The sequence below is a fragment of the Notolepis coatsorum genome, assembly GCF_963971535.1.
Source record: "Notolepis coatsorum genome assembly, chromosome: 9".
In the NCBI taxonomy this organism is placed as follows: domain Eukaryota; kingdom Metazoa; phylum Chordata; class Actinopteri; order Aulopiformes; family Paralepididae; genus Notolepis; species Notolepis coatsorum.
The window spans coordinates 117,452,204-117,466,690 of NC_140173.1; the positions used below are offsets into that span (position 1 = coordinate 117,452,204).

Sequence of the window (14,487 nt, forward strand, 5' to 3'; positions counted from 1 at the left end):
CAGACAGATGAAGAGGTCTTGCTTCGCCAGATTGATTCTCCAGGTGTGTGACGTACATAGGGCTGACCTTCAAAGCTTTTTTTGGCAATCGAAGCTTCGGGCCGAGCTTCGATTTTAATTCGAAGCTCCGGGGGGAAAAAAAAATTATATATATATATTGTGGGGGACAATAATGGACAATAGAATTCACATTCATATTCTGTCACCTCCATGTTCATTGTTATGCACAGGGTGTGGTTAGAGGGCATTGACGTTATGTAGTCACACGGGTTGACGTGATGACGTATTAGTTTGTATTAAGGAAGTAGGAAGTAAACATGACACGTTACGTGTATTGCATCTAAACAACCGTCTGGCAGTCCGTTTGTTCCGCATTCCTACAGTGGTGACCCTGACGTTCGTTTTTGGACGCTTCCAAAGACTGGATTACATTTTTTGAACAAGCAAACATGTCTGTGAACCAGGGGCGTTTTTAGGGTTAGAAAACATTGGGGGCTTCAGCCCAGGGGGGTGGAGGGTTTTTTTTTTTTTTTTTAAACACAGTAATACGCAATTTTAGAGTAATTAGAGATGAATACTGAAGAACTAGAATCATTAGAGGTTCGCAAAGTGAGGTCCATGTCCATGAGAGGGATCTGGGCAGTCCCCATAGAAAATTCAAAGTTAACAGGACCAAATCATCAGTTTCTTATTTATTTATTTAACCTTTATTTAGCCAGATAAAACATTGATCTGGTCCAAGAGGCCCCAACAGGAGTACAAATATACATATATACACATATATATACATATACTGTACATACATACACACATATACACCAATAACAAAATAAAAACAGTTAAGAATCATACACATAAGCAAATAAACAAACAAACAAACATATGCACAGCCTATGTACAAAAGAAATAAACAGTTCATCTCTAGTCTTTACAGTTTTCTTCAATTGCATAAACACTCAAATCAAAAGTATTACACAATTATCAAAACCTTACACTCAAGGAGCAAAACATAGGCCCAGATTTGCACCTCTATAAGCACAATGTCAGCCTCACACTTTTTGCAAAACAATACACAGAGCAAAAAATTATCTTGCCAGATCCAGCTAGGCAAAGAGATAATGTCTAGTATTTTCTGTACTCTATTTAAATTTTTTCAAAATTGTTTTTGTTTTACTGTAATTTTAACCTGTAGGCCTACTGGATACAGTATTTTATGTTTGTCTGATATTTGCTGAGCTTACAGTGTTATGCACATAGTAGCATGAAAACTGGGACATGTTTTGTTGTGATTCTCCATGTTGAAATGTTGACTGATTTGGTTATATGGAGAGAACATTTATATTTTCATCAGTCTGCATCATTGATTTGGGTATATGGAGAGAAAATGTTTTTTTTTCAGCAGTCTGCATCATTGATTTGGGTATATGTAGATAAATAAATTATATTTCCATCAGTCTACAGCATTGGTCTTGTGTAGTGTTTGGTGAATTTATTGTATATTTGCACATTCTCTGCGTACTTCACTTACAGTACTCTAATCACTGAGAAGTAGAATTGCTAAATGTGTTTTAGGTTAAGCACAGCAGTGTGAGTAACTGGTTCAAACAGAATTAAGTCACATAAAACGTGTGTAACAAAATGTAGTTTTTTTTAAATTAGTGTATGGTTTTGACAAGTGTTTAATTTAGCAAAGGATCTGAGGTGTTCTGATAATTGTGTGTGTGGTTGTGCTAATTGTGTGTTTTGAAACACCGGGCCCCGTTTTAAAAATCATGCTTAAGCAATCGAAAAAAAAAGTCTCATAAAAAAGATATTAGATTTTGGGGTATTTTCCTGCCTTTGGTCCACTTTGCATTCACATCTCAAATGCAGGGTTCACTTGCAAGAGTGAATGAGCTTTCACACCACCCCAAACCAACCGGACTATCCGATGAAATTAACCAGGGTTCGATTAAAGCTTATTATAGTTTATCACAGTATCATGAGCATGTCTTTGTCAGTGGACACTGGACATGGGTATGGATGGGCTCCAGGTGCTGCTGCGTTAAAGTGCACATCTTCAATACCTATCTGTACTATTTAAAAGCACAGTGCAGGACACACTCAAAGGTTATCGCACCTCAGAGATGGCAGTGGACATGTATGACAGGACAAAGGCCATATGTAATGGCATCTTGTGGCACAAGCTCAGACCTCAGATCAGGAGATCAGCTGAGACAGAGACTGTTCTATCCAGAGCTTGAGAGCAGGTTCTCGTGAGTTGGATAACAACTTATGAGAGGCATACACAGGCATGTTATCCAGCCTCAGACCAGTTTCTCTCAGTGGAATTGCTGCAACCCCTTGCCACACATTACAATATCCAACTATTGCCAGAGGAGATCACAGTTGCAAAGTGCAGAGATGCAGTCCCTACTATCCAAAGTGTCTTTTCCCTCCTGGATGATAACAATAATAATAATAATAATAATAATAATAATAATAATAATAATAATAATAATAATAATAATAATAATAATAATAATAATAATAATAATAATGCATTTGATTTATAAGGCGCCTTTCAGGATACAAAAAAAAAAGTCCACAAATCGGTGAATGAAAAAATTATAGGATCAAATGAAAACTACTTACTAAAAATGGATTCAAAGTACTTAAAACCAAAAAAAAATACCAAACACTAACAAACATTCAGCACAGACAATGGGGATGCTGACATCCAAAAAAAAATAAAAAATAAAAAAAAAAGAAAAAAATGTAATTTTTTTTTTTTTTTTTTTTTTTAAGGTCCGGGGCTAGGAGAAAAACATCCGGGGCTAAAGCCCCGGAAGCCCAGGGCTAACGACGCCACTGCTGTGAACGCTGTAGCAATGAAGCTACCGGAGTTCTGGGAGCAGCAGGCTGCTGTTTGGTTCGCGCAAACGGAGGCGCAGTTCGCTATACGGAGGATAACAGAGGATGATACAAAGTATTATTACGTGGTATCGGCGCTCGGCGGGGCTACCGCATCCAGAGTAGCACATCTGCTCGGGAATCCTCCGGAGGATAGTAAGTACGACACACTGAAAGACGTACTGCTGGAAACTTTTGGTCAAACGGAGTCTGAGCGTGCACGTCAGCTACTGTCTTTGCCGGGCTTGGGCGATGCTAAGCCATCGGAGCTAATGGATCGAATGTTGGATTTACTACCAGGCAATCACAAGCCTTGTTTTATCTTTAAGGAGCTATTTCTGCAGCAGCTACCATGGCAAGTGCGGTCGGCTTTGGCTAACTCTCCCATTATAGACTATCGGGCATTGGCTAAAGAGGCTGATAGGTTTTTCTCTGCTACACAACAGTGTCAGGTGGCTAACAATATTGTGTACCAGGTGGATGACTCTCTGCCACCTGCTGTTGCTGCTGCCCTGTCCAGAGCCCCCGCCCCGGCCCAGAGACAAAAGCCCACAGGTATGTGTTTCTACCATGCACAGTTTGGCTCTAAGGCTAGAAAATGCCTACCCCCATGTAACTACCCCCATGCCAAGGGGTCGGGAAACGAGAGGGCCAGCACCCGCTAGCTGCCATGAGTGTTGGCCATGAAGGCAGTTTATTATTTATTAGAGACACACTTTCTGGGCGGCGTTTTTTGTGCGACACTGGGGCCACTGTGAGCGTTTTACCCGCATCTGTTTTGGATATACAAGCCGGAGTACGGGGTTCACCACTAGAGGCGGCCAACGGCAGTCCCATACGGACCTATGGTGAACGGCATGTGACATTGTGTTTGGAGGGACATTTCTCATGGACGTTTGTTACCGCTGAGGTGTCTAACCCATTGTTAGGTGCAGATTTTTTGTGTGCCCATGGGCTGCTGGTGGACATTAAAAACCGGCGCTTGGTCAGCGCAGAGACTTTTAGCTCATTCCCATGTGAACTCAGTGGTTCTAGCTCCTCAAGGCTGTCCAGTACCCTTACTGCCTCTGAGTTCTCGAGTATGTTGGCGGAGTTCCCAGTTCTTACCATGCCAACTTTTTCAGCAGCTACAGCTAAGCACGGTGTGGAACATTATATACCGACTGCAGGCCCGCCAGTACATGCAGTGTATGAGCAGCTAGTCGATGGTCACTGGCAACCCCTTGCCTTTTTTAGTCGGCAGCTCAGAGCCAGTGAGCGCAATTACAGCACTTTTGACCGGGAGCTCCTCAGCCTCTATCTGGCGGTACGGCATTTCCGTTTCCTGTTGGAGGGCCGACCATTCACAGCATTTGTCGATCACAAACCGTTGACCTTTGCTATGGCCAAGGTCTCAGAGCCATGGTCCGCTCGCCAGCAACGCCAGTTGTCCTCCATCTCGGAGTTTACAACAGACATCCAACATGTGGCCGGGAAGGACAACCCTGTCGCCGACTGTCTCTCTCGTGCTATCATCAGTACGGTCCACCTCGGGATTGATTATGCACAGATGGCAGCCGATCAGCTTTCCGACAAGGACGTCCAGGCATGTAGGACCACCGATACAGGTCTTCAGTTGGTGGACATCTCTTTTAATGACACTGGTTCTACGCTCCTGTGTGACATCTCACTTGGGCAGCCTCGCCCTGTTGTCCCTGCCGCTTGGAGGAGGCGTGTTTTGACGCCCTTCACTGCCTTTCTCACCCGGGCAGGAAACCATCTCAGCTGTTGGTGGCAGCCAAGTTCGTCTGGCACGGTCTTAAAAAGGATGTTCGGGATTGGGCTAATTCTTGTCTAGAGTGTCAACGGGCCAAGGTACACCGCCACACCAAGGCCCCACTAACCCCTTTCAATGTGCCTGAAAGGCGGTTTGATCATGTGCACATAGACTTGGTTGGGCCACTGCCACCATCACACGGTTGCACCCACCTCCTTACCATGATTGACAGGACAACCCGTTGGCCAGAGGCCGTGCCACTATCTTCAACTACATCTGCCGACATTGCACGAGCATTCATCGGCACCTGGGTTGCCCGTTTTGGTGCTCCATCGGATATAACCTCCGACCGGGGGCCTCAGTTTACATCGGAGCTCTGGAATGCTGTGGCCCAGGGTCTCGGGGTAAAGCTGCACCGTACAACGGCTTATCACCCTCAAGCCAATGGACTGTGCGAGAGGTTTCATAGGTCAATGAAGGCCGCATTCAGGGCCAGTCTTCGGGACAATGGGTGGGTTGACAGACTTCCGTGGGTCATGCTGGGCCTCCGATCAGCCCCTAAGGAAGATCTTCAGTCCTCCTCAGCCGAACTGGTTTATGGGCAGCCATTGCGAGTCCCCGGGGATTTCATGCCCAACACCACAACGCCTTGGTCTGCTGGCCAGCAACGGTCTGTTTTCCTGGACAATGCCAAGGTATTTAGGCCGGTGCCTACGTCACAGCACATTGTGCCCCAGGCTTATATTCCACCGGATCTCCATACAGCAAAGTACGTCTTTGTCCGCCATGATGCCCATCGGTCGCCACTACGGCCACCATATGAGGGGCCTTTTCGTGTTCTGGAGACAGGGGACAAGTCATTTGTAGTCGAAATAGGAGGGAAACCGGACCACATTTCAGTGGCCATTAAGTCCTCAGACCACCCTCTGGTGGTAACTGGTCCCGTCGCTACACAGACTCTGGACACCCGAAGCCGCTTCGGCAGGATTTTACGGGGTCCTCAACGGCTCATGCTGCCAGTTCTTGTGAATTCTGGGGGGGCGCATGTGGGGGACAATAATGGACAATAGAATTCACATTCATATTCTGTCACCTCCATGTTCATTGTTATGCACAGGGTGTGGTTAGAGGGCATTGACGTTATGTAGTCACACGGGTTGACGTGATGACGTATTAGTTTGTATTAAGGAAGTAGGAAGTAAACATGACACGTTACGTGTATTGCATCTAAACAACCGTCTGGCAGTCTGTTTGTTCCGCATTCCTACAATATTATATATATTATTATTATTTTTTATCTTATGTTGTGGGACTTGTACAGCACTTTGGTAAACTTTGTTGTTTTTAAATGTGCTCTATAAATAAAGTGGATTGGATTAATGAATTAAGTAGCCCCTTTCGTGACTGTGGTTTCACTCGGCTGTGTGATTTAATACAAGGTGGATCGCTGTTGTCGTTTGAACAACTTCAGATTTCATGGGAACTACCAATCCCCAAAATCAAGAATGTTTAAGATGAATGAAGTAAGATTTTGATTATTTGAAATATGGCCTGTGTAGACTAAACTATGCACAGAATTATGTCAGTCTACAAGGTCCGGATTCTACATGGTCCGGCAATGTAGACCTTGTAGACTCCACTACAGACCAATTATCAGTGAATGTTCATGCATTTTTAAGAAGGGCTACTTCCACAAAAAAACAAAGAACTCACCAAAACATCTCAGTAGCACCTTATCTAAATGTTCTATTTCATATATAGAGATTCATATTTATTTATGTATTGCATGCATTTCTACATTTTATTTCCTATTTTGTTTATTCATCCCAGTATCTTTCTTTCCTATGTGTGGAATTCTACAAGGCATGTAGGTGTATATGTGTTTAAGGATGATATCCTTCAAACAGGCAATAGTAATGATATAATTTGGGCAGTGCTGAGCTGGGTTACTTTCCTCCAGTGTATTTGTCCGCACGCACGCGCGCGCGCACACACACACACACACACACACACACACACACACAGCTTCGAAGTATTTAAGACAGCCCTAGGGTAAGTGGGTTGGTCATTATCATTATTACTGTATTTATGACACCATGTGAACATCAGGTTAGTATATGTAATATTATGTTATTTATATGTGGTGTGTGTCTTGGTACTATTGTACTAATTTCCTTTTCTTTTTCCCTTTGCCAGGTGCCGCCCGTCCCTCCTCTGGAGTGCTGATTGCCTAATGAGTGGCAGCTGACGGCAATCGCCTCAACAAGGGACGGGTGGATAAAGCCTGGCATGCGACACACACCTGGGCGCCTCTCTGTGTCAGTTGCCAGTGACCAGAGCTTGGAGGTTGCCTTTGTTTGCCAGTGTGTGTGGATGCCCTATTGTGTACTTTGTTTGCCACTCTGTGTGGATTAACCATTGTGTCAGAATATATATTATTGTTGTGGGCCTCAAAGCCATTTGCCACTTTTTAAGTGGAAATATATATATCTGTATTGTCTTATGGCTGGGTGGTTCCCAGTGCCAACCTAGTTGGCTGGTGTCAACTGCTAGTGCTCTGGTGCTCAACTTTATTATAATTATCTTGTTTGTTCTCCCCTTACCCTTTTCCCTGTTTGTTCATTTGTTGTGGGTTTTATTTCCCTTCCTTATATTCTATAATAAATAATCATTTACTATTTTGGAAAAACGCATTCGTTTGTTTCTTACCTGCCAGGACCTGTGCTTAACACATTCAGGGCCATTCAGGATGCGTCTAATAAATCTCTAGAGGACCGGCAAATATAAACAGATGTGGGGCTGTTTGTAGAGCTAAATCTATACTTTATAGTATTGCTATCTGTCCATTCTCATTGTCAATTGGGACCATAAACCGTCCCTTAAATGGATTAAAGAAATAATTTTCTCATCAATACGTTCTCATTTTATAGCGCCGTGAATATAAACGTTATATCCAATGGCATTTCCGTTATACAGATGCTACAGTTAAAACTTAAACTGCATATGATCGGCACGATCCTCAAGCATGTATGCATGAAAAGGGGGGGACGGGGACGTCGTTTCTTATTATTGATTACCAATAACCGTGTTCGTCTAAGTAGCCACATAGGCCTATCGTATCATAACAAGGCTCGATCGGGCTGTAATTTACATGAAAAAGATCTTACTGTGAGCCGGTTGGATCCCCCCCGAGCATTTCCCCGTTATCGATCGCCATCTGGTAGATCGATATGTCCATTGGCTGATGATAAATCTCCTTATTGCATAGTGAAATCCGCAATCGAAAACGTAATCCAAGCTACATGCTGCACATCCAGAATCGAGCTAACTGAAAACTCCATTGAAAGTAAAAAAAAATAATGCTCCGTTCAGCCACAGGGCACACTGCATTATCGCGATAGCGCCCCTAAGAGGATCTGGCCGGTATTGCACTCTCGAATTCAAAGAGTAGGGCACATCTGCAGTGCCGCTCGCCGACCTTGAATAGGTTATTAAAATGGAATAAAAGCAAAAACAACTTGCCACGGATATATCTGTGCTTCTGTCCATAACGGGTGGAATCGAAACACGGAGATCTCCGTGGTCGGGCGCCATTGTGTTAACGCACCTACTGGACGGGCTGGTTTCATGTACAGCCCGCTCCAGCTATATTCTATAATCAGTGGTTCCCAAAGTCGGGGTCGCGACCCAAAGGTGGGCCGCGAGCAGCCACGGGTGGGCCGCGAGATGATTAAAAATAAATAAAAATAAAAATAAAAATAAAAAAATATTTTTTATTTTTTTTTTTATTTTTATTATTTTTATTTTTTACTGAACTTAGAAGCAGGCCAGGACAGTGTTTCTAGTTGTATTCTAAAATTCTATTCTATTGTATTCTAAAATGTGACTATATGGTTTTATATTAACTTAATAAATAAACAAAAACGAAAAATCTACTTATTTCAACGAACATTTCAAACTAAATAACAGATTATGCACATAAAACGCTGAAAACAACCGAAGCAACAATAGTATTTTAATGAGGCTATTATTATTATCATTATTATTTTGCAACAAGTTAGCCCTCTCATAAATAGCACATATAAATGAATAACTAACTTGAACTAACTTAATAGGATTGAAGTGATATTTGGCTTAAAAAATCAATCGCCTGGCAAAAAAAAAAAAAAAAAAGCCAGACGATGTGCATTGGGCCGCGGCTCTCTGACGCCTTATTTTCTGGGCCCCGGCCTGAAAAGTTTGGGAACCCCTGTTCTATATCAGGGGTCGGGAACCTATGGCTCGCGAGCCATATATGGCTCTTCTGGTGACAGCATATGGCCCCCAGAAATCTTTGAGTAAACTTTTTTTTTTTTTTATACTTGTGATATTTCTTAATAATACTGTGTCATTTTAAAGTAAACAGAAATTCGTTTTGAAGATACAGCTAATAGTATCTGTAGCTGAAGATATAGCGAGCAGAGCTGGCGAGGGAACACAAGTGGACAGAAATAAAAAATCTTCAACCTGAAGACCAGCTGATTCTTAAAACTTGGAACGAGCTTCCTGTGACATACCACACAATGCAGCGTGAGTATTGCCGTATTGACCATGTTTGGCTCTACATATGCATGTGGGCAGTCATTCTCGCATATGAGGAACATTAAGACCAACCTACGCTCACGTTTAACTGATGGAAGCCTCAACGCCTGCATGAAGCTCAACCTCACCACGTATGAACCAGATTACAAGGCCATCAGCAAAACCATGCAGCACCAGAAGTCGCATTAAAAGTAAGACATATTTAATTTATTATACGTTAAAAATACTATATGGCTCTCAATGAAATATATTTAGAAATATTTGGCTTTTATGGCTCTCCCAGTCAAAAAGGTTCCTGACCCCTGTTCTATATGGTCATCAGACCTTTGTACATGACAAGGTGTATGTTATTTGTTGCCAGTTGTAACTGTGTTTTCCTGCTGCACAATAAAATACAGTCTCTCTCTCTCTCTCTCTCCTCTATCTCTACCTGTTGTGATGGTTATATTCTCTGATCTTCTCCAGAAACAGCTTCTGAACAGGATCCAGACCTGAGAAGAGAAACACACGTTGTTAACCCTGCATGTGTAGTGTATGTACAGTATGTGCATGACTCCTCACACTGTTCAGTCTTAAACCCTGGGGTTAGTGTGTGTGTGTATGTACATGACTCCTCACACTGTAGTCTTAACCTGGGATTAGTGTTAGGGGTGGGGAAAAAATGTATTCACAATTCAAGTATAGCAATTCTAAGTTAGCCTCTTAACACGCAACGGCCCACATGTGGGCCCTCTTGAGTAGGGATGCACTGATCCGATATTGGTATCGGCCGCCGATATCAGTAAAATAGCTGGATCGGGTATCGGTAAAAAAAAGAAAAATCTGATATTTTTTTAATTTTTTTATATAAAACAAGAAATAACAATTCAGTACATTTATATCTATGTGTTAATTTGTTACATTTAGTTTCACTAAGTTAGGAAAGTAATGTTTTAAGTCAAGCCTTGCACAAAAGAATGATCCCAGTCTCTTCCACACAGTGACAGTGAGGCATACAGTTTATTAATTGAATGAATGAAGTTTATTTTCTGTCTTTGTTTACAACAAATCAAAAACACACTTGTGATCCTATACAATTATAAAAAAAAAATATTTTAATATAAAATAAAATAAAAACGTGAAAAAAAATTTACTTTTTGGAAAAAAAAATTTAACAATGGGTATCGGATCGGTATCGGTATTGGCCGATACCCAAACCTAGGTATCGGTATCGGGACTGAAAAAGTCAGATCGGTGCGATTTATTTTTAATACAATATATATATAGAATTAATGACCCTATTTGTTGCCTGTCGATTGCCGTTTCAGGCGACAAAATCCGTTCAGCGGTTCTCGATATGTACACGGCAGAGTCAGATTACCACCCCCGACTCCCGGGGCTCTAGCTCCGTCAATCATTTGGCGATCTGGAAAATTATTGAACAGGGTTGTAGCCAATGATTGTGGCTTTCTAATGATACCCCACGTGGGGATCTGCGAATCAGGGATCTAGGTGAAAAGTCACAAGTGAAAACAAGACGAGAAAAAAGTGCAGAATGCATTGCAGTCAATGATTTGGTACAGTTTACCAAAATCACTCCTAATCACTCATTTCTGAACGGATGTTTATGGAATTTGGACATGTACTCCAGCTCATACCATTTTGTTTTGGAAATACTACTTCTGGATATTGCAACTACTAGAAAAAAACTTGAGTAACAAGTTTTTCTACAACTGAAGTTCAGACCTATGTTACTCTATTTCATTAGCACTAAAAGTGATCTTTCTTTATTGTACCTGAGACTTCAGAATGTTATCTTTCAAAAGAGACCAGGCTTATGCATGTGCTATAAGTATAAAGTATAGTATTTTGGTTTGCAAAAAAAGTATGCAGTCCTCAAACTAAAACTAAAATGGCCACTTTTTGGGGCGCCTGTTAACACTTTGAATGCCCACCACGACATAACACATGTTAGCAGCCCGCCCCCTGAATGCCCATCACGACAATTAGTGTGATTTTTTTTTATTAGCGATCTGAATTCATATTTCATCAACCGAGTCTACCGTTGGGAAACCAGCTCCACCAGGAGCTCAGATGTGAAAAAAGCGCCCCCTATCGTCACCCAGATGGTAATGCACCCTTTTAGAATGGACTCAATGAAAATGAGAAAAAAATACTCCGGAATCCACATTTTACTTCTCACGCATGTAACCGGAGATGATCCCAGTCATTGTGGAGCCTCAGCACAGCGTGTAATATGTATTTTACAGTATGTGGCGTTGGATCAATAAAATGATTGATTTTTGGAATGGCGATCAGGAATTGGAATAATCCATTTGGATACCATCTGATCTCAGGTAAGGAATCTATTTTACCAGTCTTAGGATAATCAGACCTGTTTTCACGGAGATATAAGCTTTTCCCATGTGTGATATGGCTGTTTGACTGTGCGAGCGATCAGGAACTAAGATAATCAGCGTGCATACGTACACATATACTATCGATAATCTAGCGTTTATTTGAAAACGATTCATAAATAGGCCGAAAAATGACATTCTAGAATATTACAGTACAGGGCGTTTATCACGGATTCTTTTTTTCCCCCTTGAAAACGAGGGCGTTTCAAAATGCTATAAAACGGAAATGAACCGATAAAAAAACAATCCGCTTCGACAATGTTGACTGGAAAATGAGTCATTGATAAGCGACGGGCAGATTAGACACATAGCCATAATTTAAAACATAGATTAGGCGATATTAATGCTAACATTGAAGTGGATGGTGGGCATTCAAGCACTAAATGTGTGCCCCCTGCTGGGCACTGAAAGTGTTAAAGGAAAACACCAACATTTTGGGAAATTAGCTTATTTGCCATCTTCCCTGGAGTTAGACAAGAAGATACAATACCTTTGTCTTCTCTGTGCATGCATTAGGCTTAGGGAACGCCCGCACCGTTAGCTTAGCTTAGCGTCAGTCACTGGAAGTAGGTTCCTCCAGCAGCCAAGTTCCCAGGCAACTTAAGTCAGTCACGAAATACACTCCAAATACAACTCCAAAACGTTCCTGTAAACATGTTGTGACCTGTGTATTTACCACGTGGAGAAATAAAAAATAATTGAATTAGACATTTCCGTTTTCTACGCAGATATACTCGAAACTATTTTTTGCCAAACCGCTCCTGTCTGGGTGCAGTCATTCTACGTCACCAGTGCTACTTTCTAACGTTGAGGGAGGCGGCCAGTGTTTACCAATGTGACTAGTAGCTTAGCGACAGGACACGCTTTCATTGAGTGAAGTGGATATCATCAGATAGACTAGCTAATATAGTATCTTGACTTGACTGCTGCTAATCATGGCCGACTTTGAAAGAGAGGAATCCTCAGAGGATGATGAATACTTCTGGACAAACCAAGATCCAGAAGCTTATCTTTTTTAACCCGAATACACAGAGGAGGAACTACGTGTTTTGGAAGCTGACCGGGAAAGACGTGAGGATGAAGCAGAACAGCTTGGGGCCATGGGGAGAGTCAGAACAGACACGGTGCAAATGTGGATCATGTCAATCCATGCCAACAGAAATAGAGTGCTTCTGCTGCAATGAATGGGACTCTGTGCTGCCATCAATGATCGGAAGGCTTCATATATCGGATGAAGAGGACAGTGCACAACGAGGAACATTTCTCAGCGCTAACACATCCAGAAGTGGTTGTAACTTTTTTCCATGTTCCGAAAATAAATTGGAAAAGACGCCCCATGCCGAGTGGACCTAATGGACAGTTGTCTATCGAGTAGTGACTATTATAATCATCATGATGCATGGGGCAAACTAAGTTCTCGTTTACCTCTATATTTACATTCACTGACATACATTTTTTAGCTACTGTCTAGTCTACATGTCCTGTCGCTAAGCTACTAGTCAGATTGGTTTTACTGACGGAAGTTACAACAGGGCTTTTGAGGTGATGCGTAGCACCGCATCGCGTGAAATCACTGCGCCCAGACAGCAGTGGTTCGGCAAAAAGAAATTCCGAGTATATCTGCTTAGAAAACGGAAATGTCTAATTCAATTATTTTTTATTTCTCCATGTGGTAAATACACAGGTCACAACATGTTTACAGGAAAGTTTTGGAGTTGTATTTGGAGTGTATTTCATGACTGACTGAAGTTGCCTGGGAACTTGGCTTCTGGAGGAACCTACTTCCAGTGACTGACGCTAAGCTAAGCTAACGGTGCGGGCGTTCCCTAAGCCTAATGCATGCACAGAGAAGACAAAGGTATGTATCTTCTTGTCTAACTCCAGGGAAGATGGCAAATAAGCAAATTTCCCAAAATGTTGGCGTTTTCCTTTAAAAAGGTTAAAAGTTCTCTTTTATTGCCACACTGATTCCCAAATTGATATTTATCCTCATTAGATTGCCACTGCAAAGTAGGAAGGCGGAACAAAATATTTGTTCCGGCACCCGTGGTGAAATATGGTCTCATGGTGGTCCAGCGGAAAGGGAGGGACTTGGCCTCTCTATACACATTGTATCGGCACCAACGTATTGTGATAGTATTGAATCGGGAGATAAGCATATCGCCTCAGCCCTAGTTAGTGTACATACATGCATCAGCTGGGCGATCGCCTACAATGGCGAACTATTAATTATGAAGAGGAAAAGGACAAACGGTGATGATCCATCTAGTGATGCACCGATGTGAAAATTGTGGCCGATACCGATAACCGATATATTGCTGTTCTGGCCGATACCGATATTTACCGATGTCGATATCTCTGTATAGAAAACACTTTTTTATGATAATCAAATAAAGAGCTATTTTCCAAAACGCATTTTTTTTTTTTACTTTTGTAACTTATTTTCAGAAATGACTGATAATTTTGAAACTATTTAAGGCCAAAACAATATTTAATATCGGCCCTATCTTGATATCTGACCAATATCGGTGTAAAAAAACTGCCATATCGGCCGATATTATATCGGCGGCCGATATATCGTGCATCACTAGATCCATCCATAACATAAGGTGATAATGATATCATGCTCCACAAGCAATGGGCCAAGTTCATTTTAGGATTTGTGCAAAGACAAAGGATAATGCTGCCGTGATTTCCTGGCTGTTGCTAAAGAAGGGAGCTAGCGAGGGCTGGGCGATATGGCCTCTAAATGATATCGCGATATTTTTTGACCATATCGCGATACACGATATATATCGCAATATTTTGACATTTCCTCTAAAGCACTTAAAAATGCTTGATTTAACCCTTTAGTCCGCTTTG

General features: G+C 41.9%; 1 protein-coding gene across 1 annotated transcript in view; it reads right to left on the reverse strand.

The window, feature by feature from the left end:
* The window catches only part of LOC311234032 (uncharacterized protein), a 31,572-nt gene that overhangs the window by 819 nt on the left and 16,266 nt on the right, over positions 1-14,487 (reverse strand). The window contains exon 6 of the mRNA XM_084321120.1: positions 9,660-9,720. Coding sequence (XP_084177246.1) covers positions 9,660-9,720 — 61 coding nt within the window. The remainder of the gene's footprint in view (positions 1-9,659; positions 9,721-14,487) is intronic.